General features: G+C 47.8%; 1 protein-coding gene across 1 annotated transcript in view; it reads left to right on the top strand.

Moving 5' to 3' along the window:
* Positions 1 to 11,515, top strand: part of ZNF274 (zinc finger protein 274) — a 23,916-nt gene extending 12,401 nt beyond the window's left edge. The window contains exons 5-8 of the mRNA XM_010857632.1: positions 5,420 to 5,902; positions 8,662 to 8,747; positions 9,667 to 9,793; positions 10,199 to 11,515. Of these exons, the coding sequence (XP_010855934.1) occupies positions 5,420 to 5,902; positions 8,662 to 8,747; positions 9,667 to 9,793; positions 10,199 to 11,109 (1,607 nt within the window). The 3' untranslated portion in view covers positions 11,110 to 11,515. The remainder of the gene's footprint in view (positions 1 to 5,419; positions 5,903 to 8,661; positions 8,748 to 9,666; positions 9,794 to 10,198) is intronic.
* Positions 11,516 to 18,679: the final 7,164 nt, after the last annotated feature.

Below are 18,679 nucleotides of genomic sequence, written 5' to 3'. Positions count from 1 at the left end.
GCAGATGGGTAGGTTAGTCAGCCCCGCCTGAATGAGGTGTGGATCCAGGTTCAGCCTACACAGAGCTTTCATTTTTCTGTCAAGTGGGGCCAATACAGACAGCATTGAGGGTTCCCTTTAGAGGGATTGGGGAGTTGTTCCTGAGATGAGACAGAGGACTGAGGTGCCTGGAGTGACACTTACCCGCGGCCATTTCAGGTACTGCACAGCATCCAGTAGGTGTTTATGATAACTGCATAACCAGTGTCCACCTGAAGGGTTGCTACAGCAGAGAGAGGGCGGATACACTGGATTCAGCAACAAAGGAAAACACCCTGGTGCCCACAACGATAAGGAGGAAGTAAATATATGGCCCAGATTAAAGAAGGGGTGAGGTTAGAGAGAATGAAGTAGAATACAAAAAAAAAATTTTTTTTAAGGGAGAAAGCACTAAATAAAAATTCCTCTGATTAACCAAGGAATAAAACACGGAAATTTCATAAAGTAAAAAGCTATTAAGCAATCTGGAGAATTAAGGTTTTTCTTTTAAGTGTCATGCATGATTATTGCTCAAAATGGTGCTTGTGGCCCAGCACGGAGCCCCTAGGGAGCCCCACCTTGTTATCCTCAGAGAGAAATTCCAAGCCTTAAGAGCTGTAATTAAAAGAAAAAAACTGTGCTTTCAAGTCAAGAATGACTGGGCGGGGAGGCGGGAATCAGTTCTGTTCAGTCGTTCAGTCGGGTCCCACGCTTTGCGACCCCATGGACTACAGCACGCCAGGCCTCCCTTCCATCACCAACTCCCAGAGCTTACTCAAACTCATGTCCATCGAGGCGGGAATAAGCCTCCAGAATCCTGAGGAACAGGAAGGGAACTAAATAAATGTTCAAGATAACGCAGGTATGAACTAAGGCAGGCAAGCATCCACATGAAGCTAACTCAAAGCCTTATTTGAGAGGAAGTTGGGGGAAGGGTTTGGAAATGGAAGGTCAAATGTCTGTCATGATTTTCATCAAGGAAAAAATCCTTTAAAAGTAGGAAAGGAGTGACCGGGCAGCGGCCATTACGTGACAGCGTGGCCCAGGAGCTGTTTTTCAACCCTGGAGCGCCCAAGGCCAGTCTGGATGAGCGGCCCCAGCTGGCACTGGGCGACTTGTGACTCCGAGCTGACTCACTACGCGCCAGCAACGGGCAAAACTCGTGAGGTCCGTGGAGGCCGCTGCCCAGTCGAGGTGTGTAATCAGAAAATTCGGAGAAAGGAGGACAAAAAAGCCCAAAGGAGACAAGGAAAGAATGTGGGAGCGGGGGAGGAAAATGGGTCGGGAATCCAGGTGCTCGTTACTCTCGAGCAAAGTGGCCGCGCTCCCGACACCCAACGTCACCCAACAAGACAGACTTGCAGCTCGGGAAGGTGTGTATGGAGGCTCCGCCGCACTGACCCAGGGAGACCGGGAAAGGGAACGCGAAAGGAAGAGGTGAGAGGCGAGTGAGCCGCAATCCTGCCAAAGGCCTCAGAGAAACCCAAAGCCTCAACATGGCGGCGCCGGAAGTCGCACGTCTTGGAGGCTCCTGGGAGTTGTAGTGCGGCGGGAGCATGACGCATTTCCGTCCAGGCCGGAAGTCGCGGCCCTAAGCTCCTAGAACTTGGAGAGGAGCTGGTGCGGTTGTGAAGGGAGCATAGGCATCTAAATTCTTCACCCTTGGGAGGAGGGGTCGGGCGCACTTCGTACACAGTCGTCTGGTGTGGGCACGGGCTCTACCAAAACCAGCTGCGCAGCCGCCGCAGCCAAGTGCGCGGCGACATAGGCGGCAGGTGCTTGGGTGGCCACAGACGGCAAGGGAAAGCACGGAGACAGCGAACAAGCAGCCGCTACTCCTAGTCGCTTTCAGATTTTTTTTCTTTAAGCAGCTGCAGTTACTCCACAGTAATATAACTGACCTCGTGTGCGCCAGGCGTAGAAAGCCAAACTCCAACAGCGGGAGTTTGCAGCAAAGTAAAGGTTTATTATGTGGAGACAAATCCTAGGAGTGTTTTAAAGGGAAAGATTGGAGAGGCTGGGGTTAATAATTTCTTTTTTTTTTTTGGACATTTCTTAATCCTGTTTTTTGGCAACCTGCTCCAGTATTCTTGCCTGGAGAACCCCCATGGACAGAGGAGCCTGGTAGGCTCCATAGCGTCGCACAGTTGGAGATGACTTATCACGACGTCTCTGGCCAGGTGATCCATGGCTCCAGGATCTGTTAGCTCATCTTGCCCTGGACAGACAGCTTCAGTTTGTATTAAAGTACGATGCTATCGATCACAGCAGTTTTGGTCGTCTGACACTGGTGGATTCCGGAATTGAAGTCAGAGGGGACAAGAAAGGGGATACAGTTTTGGATAATAGAGGTTAAGCGTAAACTCGGTAGGGAAGTCGTTTTTAGGGGGACTCGTTTTCAACAGTAATTTCCTGTTCTGCTTTTTACTGCATGTGACAGGAACATTCCAATGTTGTCATAGTCCCCCTAAAATCAACGTACGAATTTTATAATGCTCACAAGGGGATCTTTCACAATTTTCTTGACCTGTGTTTGAATACTCCCTGTGTCTTCCAGTTTTACTCCATCATTTACCACATTGCCCTGGAAGTGAGTGTTGTGGAAATAAAGCCCGCTCAAAAGAGGACATGCAGAGGCTATTACTCAAGAGTTGAACCTAGCAGGGGAGGTCAACCACCATCCTTTGTGTTTGAAGTGAAGTGAAGGTCTCTCAGTTGTGTCCGACTCTTTGCGACCCAATGAGTCTATACAGTCCATGGAAATCTCAAGGCCAGAATACTGGAGTGGGTAGCCTTTCCTTTCTCCAGGGGAATCTTCCCAACCCAGGGATCGAACCCAGGTCTCCCACATTGCAGGTGGATTCTTTACCAGCTGAGCCACAAGGGAAGCCCAAGAATACTGGAGTGGGTAGCCTATCGCTTCTTCAGGGGATATTCCTGACCCAGGAATTGAATCAGGATCTCCTGCGTTGCTGGCAGATTCTTTACTAACTGAACTGAGAGTAAAGCAGATTGGGAGGGGGAAGATCATGGTGAAAAAAAAGAGAAGGTTCTGATTGGAGAGTATTGGCTTGGGGGTCAGAAAGAAAAACTGGAAGTTATCAACCAAGTCCTGAGAGCTGGGCTTGTTGCCACAGAAGTTGTAGTTCCGAGTTCTGTTGTCTTATACTGGCTTTCCTTTATCTGTGTATTCATTCTCTGGGTATCACAGAAGTCACGTTTTCATCTCTGGCTGGCTCCCTGCTCATAAGTAGATTAGTATGGTAAAGTTCCTAGGCGTCCATTGTGAACTCTTTGTGTACTCAAATCAGTTGCATGGTGGGGATCTTGGGAACCCTGGGCTGCGCTGAGGTATAGCAAGTGGGGTAGGCACTGGTACAGCTGTTCTGAGGTGGATCAGAGGCTCGGCGTGGGCTCCATTCGGCCAGAATCTGTCTCCGGGCTGGAACGGGAGCTGCCCTCCTGGGGCCCCTCCGCCTACCGACTCGGCTGGGATGGCTGTACTGATGAGTCCAATTGAGGTAAATGCTTTGTCCACTGGGCCCCTCAGCCAGCATTTTTTTTTTTTTTAATACTTTTATTTTGCTGTTGCTGCTCTGGCCTTTCTCTAGGGGCGGAGAGTGGGGTCTACTCTCTGTTGTGGTGCTCGGGCTTCTCATTGTGGAGCTGGGGCTGTAGGACGTGGACTCAGTAGTTGTGACTCCTTGGCTCTAGAGCACAGGCTAATTATTTGTGACACAGAGGCTTAGTTACTCCACAGCCTGTGGGATCTTCCCGGATCAGGGATGGATCCCATGTCTCCTGCATTGGCAGGTGGACTCGGACTCTACCACTGAGCCTGGTGGCTCTTGCCAGAGACCCAGGTTTGATCACTGGGCCTGGAAGATCCCCTGGAGAAGGAAATGGCAACCCACTCCAGTATTCTTGCCTGGAAAATCCGTGGATGGAGGAGCCTGGCAGGCTTCAGTCCATGGGGTCCCAAAGAGTCGGACATGACTGAGTGACTTCACTTTCACTTTCATCTTGGCTGGCCATTGTCTGTGTGTTCATTCTCTGGGTATCACAGAAGTTGTGTTTTCACCTCTGGATGGCTCCCGGATATATGCAGATTCATCTGGTAAAGGTCCTAGGCATCCATTGCTAGGCTTTGAGTTCGTCTATAAATTCCTTTCCAAGCAGAGCTGTGCTTAAGCACTTCCACTTACGATAGCAACGGTGAAAGTGCGGGTTTGCTCTGGATACAGCTATGCCATTTCTGTCTTTATAAAACAAGTCTAACTGAAAGTAAATCGTAATCTGTGTTATTCACATTTTTCAACTTATTTTTTGAATCTTTAACTCATTCAGAATTAGCATTTATTCTTGGAGTTGTAGAGAACTCTCTTGTTTCCTGTTACTTTGTGTGTGTTCCTTAGCATTTCAGGGCCATCCTGGAATTCCGTTTAGCAAATGCTCTCTGGACTCTCTGCCCAGACCCAGCACCCCTGTCTTTCCCAGATATTCTCACTCTTGGCCCCCACGGAGGTGGGGTCAGGTTCAGTTCGCCTCATGGGCAGGCATATATAGCGACACAGTTCTTGTTGTCTCTTGGGGTTTTTTTGTTGTTGTTATTCTGTGTTAAGAAATAATTTATATATCATAAAGTTCACCCTTTGAAAGTAACAGTTCAGTGGTTTTTATTATATTCACAAGGTTGTGCAACCATCAGTATGATCTCATTTCAAAATAGTTTCTATATCCTAAAGAAGCCGTCACCCCCCAACCCCCTCATCTCTCCTTTCTCCTGGAAACCACTCTACTTTCTGTCTCTCTGTATTTGTGAATTTTGGACATTTCATATAAATAGAACCATACATATGTGGCCTTTTGTGTCTGGTTTCTTTCACTTAGCATAATGTTGTCAAGGTTCATTCATGCTGTAGTATGTATCAAAACTTCATTCCTTTTTATTGCCAAAGACAAATGTATCATATGGATAGATCTTATTTTGTTTATTCATTTATCATTTGATGGGTGTTTGTTTTTCTTTTTTGGCAATTTTGAATAATGCTGCTGTGAACGTTCTTGTACAAGTTTTTGTGTTGACATGTGTTTTGAATTCTTTTGGATTGAAACCCGTGTATCATGATATAACTCTATGTGTAACTTGTTGAGGAGCTACCAGACTGTTTTGCAAAGTAGTGTAGCATTCTGTATTCCTACTACTGTGTGCAAGAGTTCTAGGTTTTCCACATCCTCACCAACAGCTGTTACCACCCATCCTTGATAATAGCCATCCTAGAGACTGGGAAGTGATATTTCACAGTGGTTTTTGACTTGTATTTTCCTGGTGGCTAACAACATTGCGAAACTTTTCATGCATTTTTTTGCCCATCTGTCTTGCTCTGTTTTCAACTTTCAGAGTGTCCTGAGGCTCAGTTGGAACCTCAGTTGGATCCTTTTCCTGCTGGGAATCCCCTGATGAACATCGAGGTGGTTGAAGTCCTCACCCTGAACCAGGAGGTGGCTGTTCCCCGGAATGCCCAGATCCGGGCTCTGTATGCTGAAGATGAGGGCCTGAGCCCAGAGGTTCTCAGGGAGCCCCCTCAACATCTGGATAAGCCTACGGCTGATCCTGAGATGGCTCGGCAGAGGTTCCGGGGTTTCCACTTTGAGGAGGTGGCTGGTCCCCGCGAGGCGCTGGCCCAACTCCGGGAGCTCTGCTGCCAGTGGCTGCGGCCCGAGGCGCACTCCAAGGACCAGATGCTGGAGCTGCTGGTGCTGGAGCAGTTCCTGGGCGCACTGCCTGAGAAGCTGCGGCTATGGGTGGAGTCGCAGCACCCAGTGGACTGCCGGCAGGCAGTGGCCCTGGTGGAGGACGTGACCTGGATCTCTGAGGAGGAAAGTGAGTTCCATGGAAGGGTGGGGAGATGGCTGTTCCTGGGAGGGTGTCTCGAGGGTGGGAGCAAAAGAACCCAGCCTTCCTGACGGGTGGCAGAAGGGTGGCGCCCACTCCATCTAGGCCAAGGGCATCTGCTTCCTCCCCTTCCCCAACCCCATTTGGGGAATCAGTTTTAGATCATCAGTCCCCAACCTTTTTGGCACCAAGGAATGTTGTGAAAGACAGTTTTTCCATAGACAGGCGTGGAGGGTGTGGTTCGGGCTGTAATGGAAACCATGGGGATCAGCCGATGGAGCTTTGCTGTCTTACCCACCACTCACCTCCTGCTGTGTGGCCTGGTTCCTAACAGGCCTTGGGCTGGTACCTGTCTGCAACCCAGGAATGGGGACCCCTACTTTAGATGTTTCCTTGCTGACATACCTGTCACTACCACTAGATCAAAGAACTTTGAGAATGGCCTCATCCCTGGACCTGTTTGTGGAAATGGAAGGCCTCAGGCCCTACCTCAAAGCTGCTGAAACTCTCGGGTGGGGCCTGGCACTGCGTCCCTTTTTTTAAAATTGGAAGATAATTGCTTTACAGTGCTATGTTAGTTTCTGCTGTACAACAATGTAAATCAGCCATAAGTATACATGTGTCCCCTCCCTCTAGAACCTCCCTCCCACCCTGGCACTGCGTTCTTTAATGAGCCCTCCACACATTTCTGATGGAGGCCAGCAGATAATGTGCTTCATTTTTATCCTGGGTTCCCTGCTGCATCCATTTCAGTCACACAGGTGTATATGTATGTATTTCTGAAGTGGCTTCTAACATCACACACTCATTGGGGGCTGTGAATAATGTGATGACTGAGACAGGATTCATGGACTCGTGAGGTCAACAAGCCTCCAACCTAGCAAGAAAGATGGGAGTCTGACAAGTGAACATGCATCTGACAGCAGTGGGTAGAGTGGTGACGGCAGCAGTGGGCCAGGGAGATGGTACAAGTTTGGGACGTATTGGGGATCCAGCCTTGATGAGACTTGATTTTCATTAGGCTGAGTTCTGTAGAGCACAGACACCTGTTGGCTCACCTCCATTTTCTGTGTCCATGACCGGTACTCAAAAGATGCTTCTTGAGTGAGTGAACGGTTGACTGACTGATGCTTGAGGAGGACGGAGGGAATCTGAGCCTGGAGAGTGGCATCCAGAGAACAGGGCTTCCTGGAGAAACAGGTGTGGGCAGAGAGCAGGGCTGGCAGCCGCAGGAGTGGTCTCTTCACGTGCACCGAGTCTGGGGTGCTGTGGTCAGCAGGCTGAGGGTCCCAAAGATATCCACATTAGAACCCTGTGAACCTCACATGGTGAAAGGGACAAGGGACTTCACATGTGTGATAACGTTAAGGATCTAGAGATGGACAGGTTAACCTGGATTATTTGGAAGGACCCAAGGTCATTGCAAGGATCCTAAGGAAGACAGGCAGGAGGGTCAGAGTCAGAGTAGATGTGACAGCTGAAGCAGGGGTGCTACAAGGAAAGTGTCATGGGCAGCGAGCCTCCGGGAACTGGAAGGAGCAAGGAATACATTCTCCCTAAGTCTCCAGAAGGAATACAGCCCTGGGAGCACTTTGATTTAGCCCCCTGAGTTTGTATCAAACTTCTAATCTCCATAACTGTAACACAGCAAATTCGTGTTATTTTGAGCCACTGTCATGGCAGCTTGTTAAACCAGGGAGCTAATACAGGTGCCAGGAAGACGGTTGTCAAGCTCATGAGATGAAAGTCAGTGAGTCCATGTCACACCACGGGGGCAAATGAAACCAATTAGTATTACAGAAGACAATGGAATAGGCTTTCCAAGGAACCCTGCATTTTTGGTCAGCATTCTGTTGAACTTGGGTGTGACTGCTGTGAACCCTTGCACAGAGTGGTTCAAGGGAGAAATACAATTTACTGAAAATGTCCAGAGTGATTCAGGTTCAGGCATGGCTAGACCCAGCAGTCCAGACGTCTTCAGGGCTTGTCGTCTGCTACATCATTCCTCTGGGAGCTGCACGCAAATGCACACTGTTTCCACATAGGGCTCCCAGCATGGGGTTTCTCTTTCCTGTATGTTCCAGCAGTTGCCTCTTTGGCTCTCACTGGCTGGCTGGGGGGCCGGGGTTTGTCCCTGAGGCAGTCATTTTGGCCAGGAGGAAGCAACAGCCTGGCGGCCCAGCCTGGGTCATACCATGTGTCCCCTTGATAGTGGCGGGGGCGGGGGCGCGGGGGGGAGCGCATCATCATCATAGAAGCCTAAGGATCGTGTGGGGACACATGGGGAGAGTCACGTCAAAGCATCACAGAGCTGGGCAGAGCTGTTTTCTAAGGTGGAAGAAACTTGGTAAAATGCATCAAGATACGTTTGAGAGAATGAGTCTGGTCCTGGCAGCCAGAGAAAGTCCCACCCTTCGTGGGGAGGGGGGACAGAGGGAGGGAGGACTCGGAGGCCAGCAGTGGATCTCTGTGTTTGGGGAGAAGGTGTGAAGCCAGCTGCTGAGGTGATGTGGCGGTGACTCGGCTGCCTCAGTGGAGGGCCTGCTTCCAGAACAGTCCTTGGAGAGGCAGGGAGAGGGGCCAGCAGGAGGGACGCCAGTGCCCTGTGGTCACAAAAGTGGGATTTGGGTACAGGTCAAAGAAAGGACTGATGGGATGAGCTGCAGGTGTGTGCCGGCCCCAGGCATCCCAGAGCCAGAGGTGGGCTGCCCTTGCCCTGCTAACCCTGTGCTGACATCTCTTCCCAGCACTGCCCACCCAGGGCGCCCCCGGCACTCTCCCTCCCGCAGCTCAGCAGGACACAGCTGCCTGGCCCGTGAAGGCACTGCCTGAGGTGAGTGGGGAGTGTTGCACTTTCCTTCTCTGGTCCTGACTTCCCCGGCAGGTCTGCCCTCCAGTGTCCATAATGGCATTGGAGACCATGATGGGGCACACTGACCTGGAGTCAGGAAACCTGGACGGAAGAGGAAGAAGGGCGAAGTGAGAGGCAGGCAGCCTTGAGCCCTGGCATGCAGATGACTGCTGGATCTCAGTTAAAACAAAAGAGACTTCATTCTCTGGAAACACAGACTTGGGTGTTTATGGTGTTTAAAACAAAGCCTGGTATTTGCTTCAAAATAACCAGAGCCAGGTTGTAGACAAAATAGGACTGGTCCTGTCTTACTGACTGTCGAGGCTCAGAAAGTGGCCGGTGATGGTGTGTATATGGCCTTGGTCAGGGCTGACACCTGGCTTGAGCACAGAAGTGGTCTCGTGTAACGACTGGTCTGAGGCAGGCTTCAGGCTTCGTACAGGCAGGTATGGCTGTATTCAGGTGTTCCAGCCTCTTGCTTCTCAAGCAGGCTCTGCCCCTTGTGGGCAGAGTGCTTCCCATCTGGGTTAGGGCAGTGGAAGACCTCTTACTCCCAGAGTCCTGGTCAGCGTCTCGATAGGACTTACCATACTGCAGCTGGTCTGCTGCCCCACCCCGAGGCAACCCGAGGGGCAGTCCCCTGTGGGAAGTCATGGGGAAAAGGAAGCAGTCTGTGGCACTTGTAGTCCTTGTGAAGGAACTCCTGTCTGGGCCCCAGACTCTGGTTTCATCAGAACACACTCACTGGACCTCTTACAGGCCCCAGGCAGTGTTTCCCAGTAAACCCCCAAAGCTGGGAGTGCCAGCACAGTGAGCTCTGTTGGAATGTCCCTGCCAGCCTCTCTTGTGTACCTACCAAGGTCTCTGAACTTCCTGCTGAGACACGTGTGTGACGTTGCAGGATCCAGTGACCTTCCTGGACGTGGCTGTGGACTTCAGCACGGAGGAGTGGGGGCTGCTGGACCCAACACAGCGGACTGAGTACCACGACGTGATGCTGGAGACCTTCGGACACCTGGTGTCTGTGGGTAAGGCCCCGCCACCGTCCCCAGGACTGGGATGCCCCAGAGGCTGTAAGTCCAGGCTTATACCTCCTCTGGGCCCAGCGCAAGGCCTATATGTGCCTTCAAGAGTCCCCTGCAGCCTCCAGGCCTTTAGCTGACGCTGTAGACCTAGAAGGGCAGGCAAGGTGTGGACAGAGGCAGCCTCGGGTCCAGTGAAGGACTGATTTGCTGTCCAAACTCCAAGGGGATATGAGAACCCAGACGCTCAGCCATCTGCTGAGCTCTGCTGCTTCAGTGCTTCGGTATCTCTCCCCAGCCTGCGTGGCTGCACTTGGGGCGGGAGGAAGCTTCTGGATATCTGATTATGTCGTATTATCGACCCGTTTCAGCACTTTCTCAACGCGGTCCACACGTCTGGGTTTCTTTCAGGGTGGGAGACGACCCTGGACAGCAAGCAGTTAACGCCACAGCCTGGACCTCCTGAGGAGGGGCCCGCCTGCCCCCTGAAGGAGGAGGAGGGGTCCTCGGCGGATGACGCCCGGCCCTCCACCCCCGGAGAGGCTCTGGAGGCCGGGGCCCCGGGAGTCTGGGACACAGCGCTGAAACCGGTGACACTCGCTTCGGAAAATACCCTCCCCCCGCAGCCGCCCGGGGACAGCCCCCAACCCCAGGCGAGCACAGGCCCGGACCGCGGCCGCGTCTCCCTTCAGAAAGCTGTTCCTAGAAAGCGCTTGCGCAAGCGCGACCCCTGGCTTAAAAGGGGGACACGCGGCGCATGCGTAAAGCTTCCTCCAAAGCGCGGCGGCGCCGGGAAGGCTGTGGAGAGCGGCGGCGACGGGGGCAGGAGGCCCTGCGCCCGGAACGCCCCGCAGATCACCTTCACGCGAATTCACAAAGGGAGCCAGGTGTGCCGGTGCAGCGAATGCGGGAAGACGTTCCGGAATCCCAGGTACTTCTCGGTGCACAAGAAGATCCACACGGGAGAGAAGCCCTATGTGTGTCGGGACTGCGGGAAGGCGTTCGTGCAGAGCTCCTCCCTCAGGCAGCACCAGAGGGTTCACACTGGGGAGAGACCCTTCGTGTGTCACGAGTGCGGGAGGACTTTCAACGACCGCTCGGCCATCTCCCAGCACCTGCGGACCCACACCGGGGCCAAGCCCTACCCGTGTCCGGACTGCGGCAAAGCCTTCCGCCAGAGCTCCCATCTCATCCGGCATCAGCGGACTCACACCGGCGAGCGCCCCTACACCTGTAGCAAGTGCGGAAAGGCCTTCACGCAGAGCTCGCACCTGATAGGGCACCAGAAAACGCACAGCAGGGTGAAATGCAAGAAGAAATAGCCTACCTCCCAGCTCTCAAGCCGTTTGAGGAGGCGTCACCGTTGCAGCAGTGTCACCTGAGGAAACCTGGTTGGGATTCGGATATGAATGAAAGTCTCTGGTGATGAAATTCTGAAGACCCAAGGACGACCAGAAACACCGCCCTGCACTTAAGAAAACCAGTGGGGGAGTTACTGCTAATGAATACATCAGTCGCTCCTAGGTGTTTGCTCAGTTGATTTGCCGTTCTAATTTGTTTGTTCATTGGTTGTTAAAAGTAATAACTAGTGAAACCTGAAAATGCTTGTAACGTAAGTTTAAAAAACAGATACCAAGAAGTCTGTGCACTGATGTTTGTGGTAAAGTATTTATGCATATGGACAAGGGTTGAAAGAGAACTTGGATAAATAAACGATATATTTCTGTAGTAGGGTCTCTGTGTGTTTTTTTCCACCTATTTAAACATCTTTTCACTAATGACTTAGTTAAAAGAAGCAATGTTAAAACAAAAGGATGGGCCCTGGGTGGATGTGGGAATTTGTCCCAGAGTGCATAAGGGGAGTGTGTGGGGAGGCAGGTGAAGGAAATGCTCTGGGAGCATGATCAGCAGGTAGGAGGGCGGGTGTTGCATGAACCTCCTTCAGATGAATGGACATCTGTCAGGATTATATGAGCAGCCTGGATGGTGAGCTAGAGGATGATCAACCAGGGAATGGTGGATGATGCCACCAGGAGGGCCGGCAGTGCCCTAGTCTCATGGCAGGAGCCTCTGTACTCACCATTCTCTCACTGAAGGAAATGTGAAAGTAATAAAGGCTCAGTTGGGAAAGATTTCAGGCTGTGGGTAACTTCATGTCATAAGTTGACTGCTTCGGAAGGCCAGAGACACCTCATCTCTGATGTGAATGTAAGAGTTCACACTTAATATAGCATAAAATGATGCGGGATTTATTACATTGTGTCAGCTGAAGGCTGGAGAAAATGGAGAAGTTAAGATCTGGTTTTCTTCTGTCTCATATCCACAGATCACAGAACATAGAAACAACCACCATTACAGCTGTTCTTTTGGAGCTGAAATTTAATGAATGCCAACCATCTAGACAACCAAGAGAGCTCCCATGTGGCTTCAGTATCTTCTTGGTGTGCACAGTAACCTTCCCAGGTTGGCAGTCTTCTTCCTATTTGTGGGGACAGAACCGGTGAGCAGCAGAGCCAAGAGATCTACATATATTTAGTTATTTGCTCAACAAGCAGGCCTTGAATGCCTACAGAAAAGAATTCAAAGGCCACGTGAGAATCATCTTCCAGCCCCTAGCGGCTTAGATTGTCATTGGAAAAATATGGCCAACGGAAAATAGAAGGTGAAGGTGAAACAGGATTAAAGCAATTTTTCAGGGCTCTAATAAGGGTCAAATAAGGACTTTGGTGTATGAGAGTGGAACTTTTTCAGAGTATAGAATGAGCTAATGGATGACCAATTCCTCAGGATCTTCATCCACCAAATTATATGGTCTTCCTTCTCCTTGCTCTTCATTCACATTTGCCACTTCCAGCATTGTTCATGACATTTGTGTATGTCAAGACCTACTGGAGGTTAGTGTCAAGTTTGAAACAATCCCTCAAAGGACACTAAAAATTGGAGGTGTGTGTTTATGTCTAGAATTATAGGACTTAACTCGTACTGGAGACTGACAAGATTAGTGTGGTAAATCTATTAAGTGGAGTTCTCATATCTAAGAAAAACTGCATAATGTGATCAATGGTGGGAAGTCTTTCACCTGGTGCTCCTACCTGTTGACATTACATAATTTGTACTACAGAAAGGCTCCATGAATGCCATGAATGTGGGAGGCTTTCTGTGGGAATTATCAACTAATTAGGCATCAGAAAACTCATACTGAGGAAAAACTGTTCTTTTGCAATCAATGTGGGAAGTCTTTTAGTCATTTATTTTAATGTCTATCAAAGAATGGAGAGAAGTCTTAATGAGTACAATTAATATAAGAAATCTTTCCTTCAGAACTCTGATGTAACTTCACATCAAAGAACTCACACTGAAGAGAAAGAAGCCTTTCTCTTCAATGGGAAAGTGTAATCAGTTGGGAAATGCTTCAGTTGGAGTTCTCACTTTGAAGTGTTACTTCAGAGAACTCACACTGGAGGAAAACTTCATAAATGTCATGGGAAAAGTATTCCCAATGGAATTCTCACCTTATTGGACATCAAAGAATCCATATTGGAGAGAATCTCTGTAAATGTAACCAATGTGGGAAATCTTTAGATGGAGATTTTTATCTTATTGTGAATCAGAAAATTCATATATAGGTGGAAAAACCACATGAATGTAACATGAAAAAGCCTTCAGCAGACCATCTGAGTTACGGAACACCAGAGAATTCATAGTGAAAGAAACCTTCTGCATACAATCAGTGGAGAAATGCTTTCACTTGGTGCTCTTCCCTTGTTGCATATCAGAGAACTCATCCTTGAAGAAAACCATTAACAGTTTTTAGTGTAATGACATATGGTCAATCTCTGCTCCTCTACTTTTATAGGACTCCTTAAAAGACAATCCTACTAAAGGTGATCAACTAGACAGTGTTCTTAGTACCACTGAGGCCTAGATTTGAGAAGGAACAAGAACAATAGAATAGGCTCTGATGTGGGTAAATGTTTCCTTAGATGATTAAAAATGGAAACAGTTGATTAAAATGTAGTGTCAATGTTTTTTACTTATAGTATCAATGTTCTTTTTCACTTAGATATTTTTCCGTTTGGGAATATTTGCATAGTTTCTAATCTGTTTTATGTGGATTCTGTAGTTTCTAATGTTTATGCAGATTCTGTAATTATATGAAGTGAAAAATACATTATGTACACGGTCATGCTGTCATGTTTAAAAAAAATGTTTGCATATGGATGAGAATAAAAGTGGAATGGCTAAATAGTTGATTGGTCCCATTTAAAAATATTTAAATGCTCCTATGATAATTAACACATTTTTAAAAAACAGAACAAAATTAGAATCGTGTGGACTATCTCCTCCTTTGTCTGAGGATATCAGGAAGAACCAGGATAAGGAACTGAGAAGCTAAGTGTACCTGGCTTCTGGTAAGTAAAAAGTGTGTGACAGCCACACCTCCTATCATTCTTAGGTTCCAGGAATTTACCATTAAGAGTACCCAGTAGTTCCTCTGGAGGGGACTTGAAATCCATTGAAGAATCTCATCACAGAAGTGAAAGTTCCAGATAAGAGACCAGATAAGAAATTCAGGCAAGGCTTTATTGGGATTCGTGCTGCAGCTCAGGGAAGGGAAAACAAGTAACAGCTTCCTTTGCTGGCTTCCTGAGGAGGAGACAGCTGGTTCCTTATGTGGCAAGAGAGCAGAGGTGTGTCCAGGAGTTGGGGTGGAGGGGTCACTTAGGTGGTCTGCCCACCCCTTGGGTGGCACTGTGTACAGGGTACATGCCAGTACCCTGCTTCTGCTCATTTTGGTCTTTTTGTATCTCTTCATTGATAACGTGCCCCAACTGTGTAGGCACACAGCTAGTTGTAGTCCCTTTTAGCTTCTTAGTTTTTTGTTGCTGAAAGAGACCATTTGTCTAGGTGCAGGCACTGCAGCAAAGGATCCCAAGGTTCAGGTCCCAGCCTGTCTCAGGAGGGAACAGCTTTAACCATTGCCCATCTCCTGAGTGAGTGTATCTCACCTGAGTGTCTGACATGAAACAAGCTTGGGATCCATTCCACGAGCTGGCTATGGTTTTCCTGGTGGTCACTGTTTGCTGCTTTCACTTAATGAAAGACAATCTGTATTTTAGGAAGGAACAAGAAAAAGTTAAACCTAAAATTGTTTGCACCTCCTCTCCCTAATGTGCAGTGTGCATCTACATTAGAAATTAACCAGAGCTCTTCAGAGATGGGAGTGCCTGCTTGATGATTCTTCTGACACCAGCAATGTAACTTCTTAAAGAGAATGGCATTTGTTCCCACCTCTGTAATGGGTCCAAAAGCTGCTTCCCTATTGGATCCTACTGTTTGTTGAAATCAAGCTCTCAGGAACAAGAAGCCGTCTGCCAGGTTCACTTGGCACTACTCCAAGTGGGTGTTAAGTTGGTGTGAGGTGCCCACTTTCAAACTGTTTATATAGGACATCTAGCAAAGAAGATATTTCCAGGAGCACAAGAGCAGAGGCTTCTTCCACTGCTGCTGTTTCCAGGAATACAGGGCTGGGTCTCAGGGTGGGCATTCTCACAGGCAGCGCTGTTAACATCTTAACAGAAGTGTATCATCAGGGCCACACTGGTGATGAGACAGAATTAGAGATCGTACTTAGAGGTTAATTAACATTTACTCACACAGGATGCAGCAACAGGTGGCTGACAAGTCTCCTTACCTCTGAGAGGTAATCCTCTGATAAAGCAGGTTATCAAGTGGCAGAGAATATCCCTGCTGCCTTTTCAGTGGGAACAGCCAAAGGCAGGAGTTCCTTTCATGACACCAAGAGAAAGAAAAGCTAAAAACTCACAAAATGGGAAAGAAAGAGACGAGAGCAGTGTTCTGCATGGGAGGGACACCCCCTGGAGTTGTGTGAGGCGCTGCCCAACAGAGCAATGATTGTTCCTGGAATTATGAGCACACCCAAGCCTGCAGGGTCCGGTTGGTAGGAGAGCTGTTCAGCAGTGTTCCATCTGTTCCTGGGTGGGGTGCTGGGTTTCTGCCTACAAGCTCCACTCATCATGTGAGGCAGAGTGGTTCCTGCCAGTGACACCAACACTCAGCTTTGACACCCCAACTTTGAGGGCTCCCCTGGCAACAATGAGAAAATTGATCTTCCAGAGAAGACAAGACATGGCCAAGACCAAACCAGGAGTGAAGGGAATCTCAGATTTCCAAGTGAGTCTGGTCTAGAACTGGCATATATTTGGGGAGGGGGGAGCTCTGCAGCAAGATGCCCTGGATTCAAAATCTTGGGTCTTGCGTACCAGTTTTGCCACTCAAGTTAATTACTTAACCTCTTTGTGCCTCGGTTTTCCTATCTGTTCCAAGCGGAAGTTAATATAGGCTTGCTAAGAGGAGTACTCGTATTTTACTACTCATATTTTAATATCAGACTAATCTTGCCATGTGACAGAACTTTCATTTGGCTGTAGTTTCTTCTTTGCCTGCAAACGTACTTACGTTTCTATTTATTTATAAAAAACAAAATTCAAATAATTTTTTAAGTTATTATCTTTCTTTCCCCTTCCATTCAATAATAAAAATATCAATAACCTCAGATATGCAGATGACACCACCCTTATGGCAGAAAGTGAAGAGGAACTAAAGGGCCTCTTGGTGAAAGTGGAGAGTGAAAAAGTTGGCTTAAAGCTCAACATTCAGAAAATGGAGATCATGGCATCCGGTCCCATCACTTCATGGGAAATAGATGGGGAAACAGTGGAAACAGTGTCAGACTTTATTTTTCGAGGCTCCAAAATCACTGCAGATGGTGATTGCAGCCATGAAATTAAAAGACGCTTACTCCTTGGAAGGAAAGTTATGACCAACCTAGATAGCATATTGAAAAGCAGAGACATTACTTTGCCAACAAAGGTCTGTCTAGTCAAGGCTATGGTTTTTCCAGTGGTCATGTATGGATCTGAGAAGAAGGCTGAGCGCCGAAGAATTGATGCTTTTGAACTATGGTGTTGGAGAAGACTCTTGAGAGTCCCTTGGACTGCAAGGAGATCCAACCAGTCCATTCTAAAGGAGATCAGCCCTGGGATTTCTTTGGAAGGAATGATGCTGAAGCTGAAACTGCAGTACTTTGGCCACCTGATGTGAAGAGTTGACTCACTGGAAAAGACTCTGATGCTGGGAGGGTTTGGGGGCAAGAGAAGGGGACGACAGAGGATGAGATGGCTGGATGGCATCACCGACTCGATGGACATGAGTGTCAGTGAACTCCAGGAGTTGGTGATGGACAGGGAGGCCTGGCATGCTGCGATTCATGGGGTCGCAGAGAGTCGGACACGACTGAGTGACAGATCTGATCTGAAGAAGAGTACTGAATCAGTACACGTGTGTGCTTTACCAGGCTGGTAGTCAGCAAACTCTTAAGCTATTACTATTATTATTATCATTACTAGCTCCTCTTTCAACACCTGTCAGTTTATAAGGGCTAAATAATAAACAAGAGAGAAAAGCCAGAAACACCCTGAAGATGAAAGGTAATGTGGGAGGGCCAACTCTACTAGATAGTAAACCATATTATGAAGCATCTATAATTTTAAAGTTGTAGTACTGGCACGTGAGTAGACAGACCAATTCAAGAGAAAAGAAAATTCAGAAATAGATTTAATTGCATGTGTAAAGTAAGTGATAAAAGGGGCACCTCAGTGAGGAAAAAGTAGACTTTAGCTAAACTACTTAGTCTACCATATACACGTATACTTAGTATACCTGCAAAAGAGAAAATGAAATCCATTCCTCACACTTCATACTAGGATGAATTCTGAGTGGATTAAAGATTTAAATGTAAAATATGACATACAAGCACTAGGAGAAACATGGGTGAATTTCCCCAAAACTTGAGAATATTTACTACCCATGAATCAAAATCCAAGGGCAATAAAGGAAAATACTGATAAATTTGATAGTGTAAAAATAAATGTTTCTATTTATTGGGGAAGAAAACCAATTGTTGGGGAAGAAAAACCCCACAACACTGTTAACATGAACAGATTACAAGCTGTCAAAAATTGCAATTTGCAAAGTTATTATTACCAGTAAGGAACTTTCAAAGGTAAAATAAAAGATCAACAAACCTACTGAAAAATGGATACAATATGAATAGATCACAAAACAAAAAAATGCTTCTTAAATATATTAAAAATGCTCATAACTAGAAAAATTCTCATTAGGGGAATGAAAATTAGAACTATTTTGAAATAACACTTTTTACCTATCAGATAAAGATTCAAAACTATGATGCCATAACCAGCTGATGAGACTGTGAGGAACAGGCCCTACCAAACACTGTTCAGTTCAGTTGAGTTGCTCAATCGAGTCCGACTCTGCGACCCCATGGACTGCAGTACGCCAGGCTTCCCTATCCATCACCAACTCCCAGAGCTTATTCAAATTCACGTCCATTGAGTGGGTGATGCCATCAAACCATCTCATCCTCTGTCACCCCTTCTCCTCCCGCCTTCAATCTTCCTAGCATCAGGGTCTTTTCCAATGAGTCAGTTCTTCGAATCAGGTGGCCAAAGTATTGGAGTTTCAGGTTCAGCATCAGTCCTTCCAATGAATATTCAGAACTGATTTCCTTTAGGATGGACTGGTTGGACCTCCTTGCAGTCCAAGGGACTCTCAAGAGTCTTCTCCAACACCACAGTTCAAAAGTATCAATTCTTCGGCACTCAGCTTTCTTTATAGTCCAACTCTCACATCCATACATGACTACTGGAAAAACCAAAGCTTTGACTAGATGGACGTTTGTTGGCAAAGTAATGTCTCTGCTTTTTAATATGCTGTCTAGGTTGGTCATAACTTTTCTCCCAAGGAGCAAGCACCTTTTAATTTCATGGCTGCAGTCACCATCTGCAG

Source organism: Bison bison, unplaced genomic scaffold (genome assembly GCF_000754665.1).
Source record: "Bison bison bison isolate TAMUID 2011002044 unplaced genomic scaffold, Bison_UMD1.0 scf7180017864383, whole genome shotgun sequence".
Lineage (NCBI taxonomy): Eukaryota > Metazoa > Chordata > Mammalia > Artiodactyla > Bovidae > Bison > Bison bison.
The sequence above is the reverse complement of the archived record's forward strand: the minus strand, read 5'-3'. Positions and strand labels throughout refer to the sequence as shown.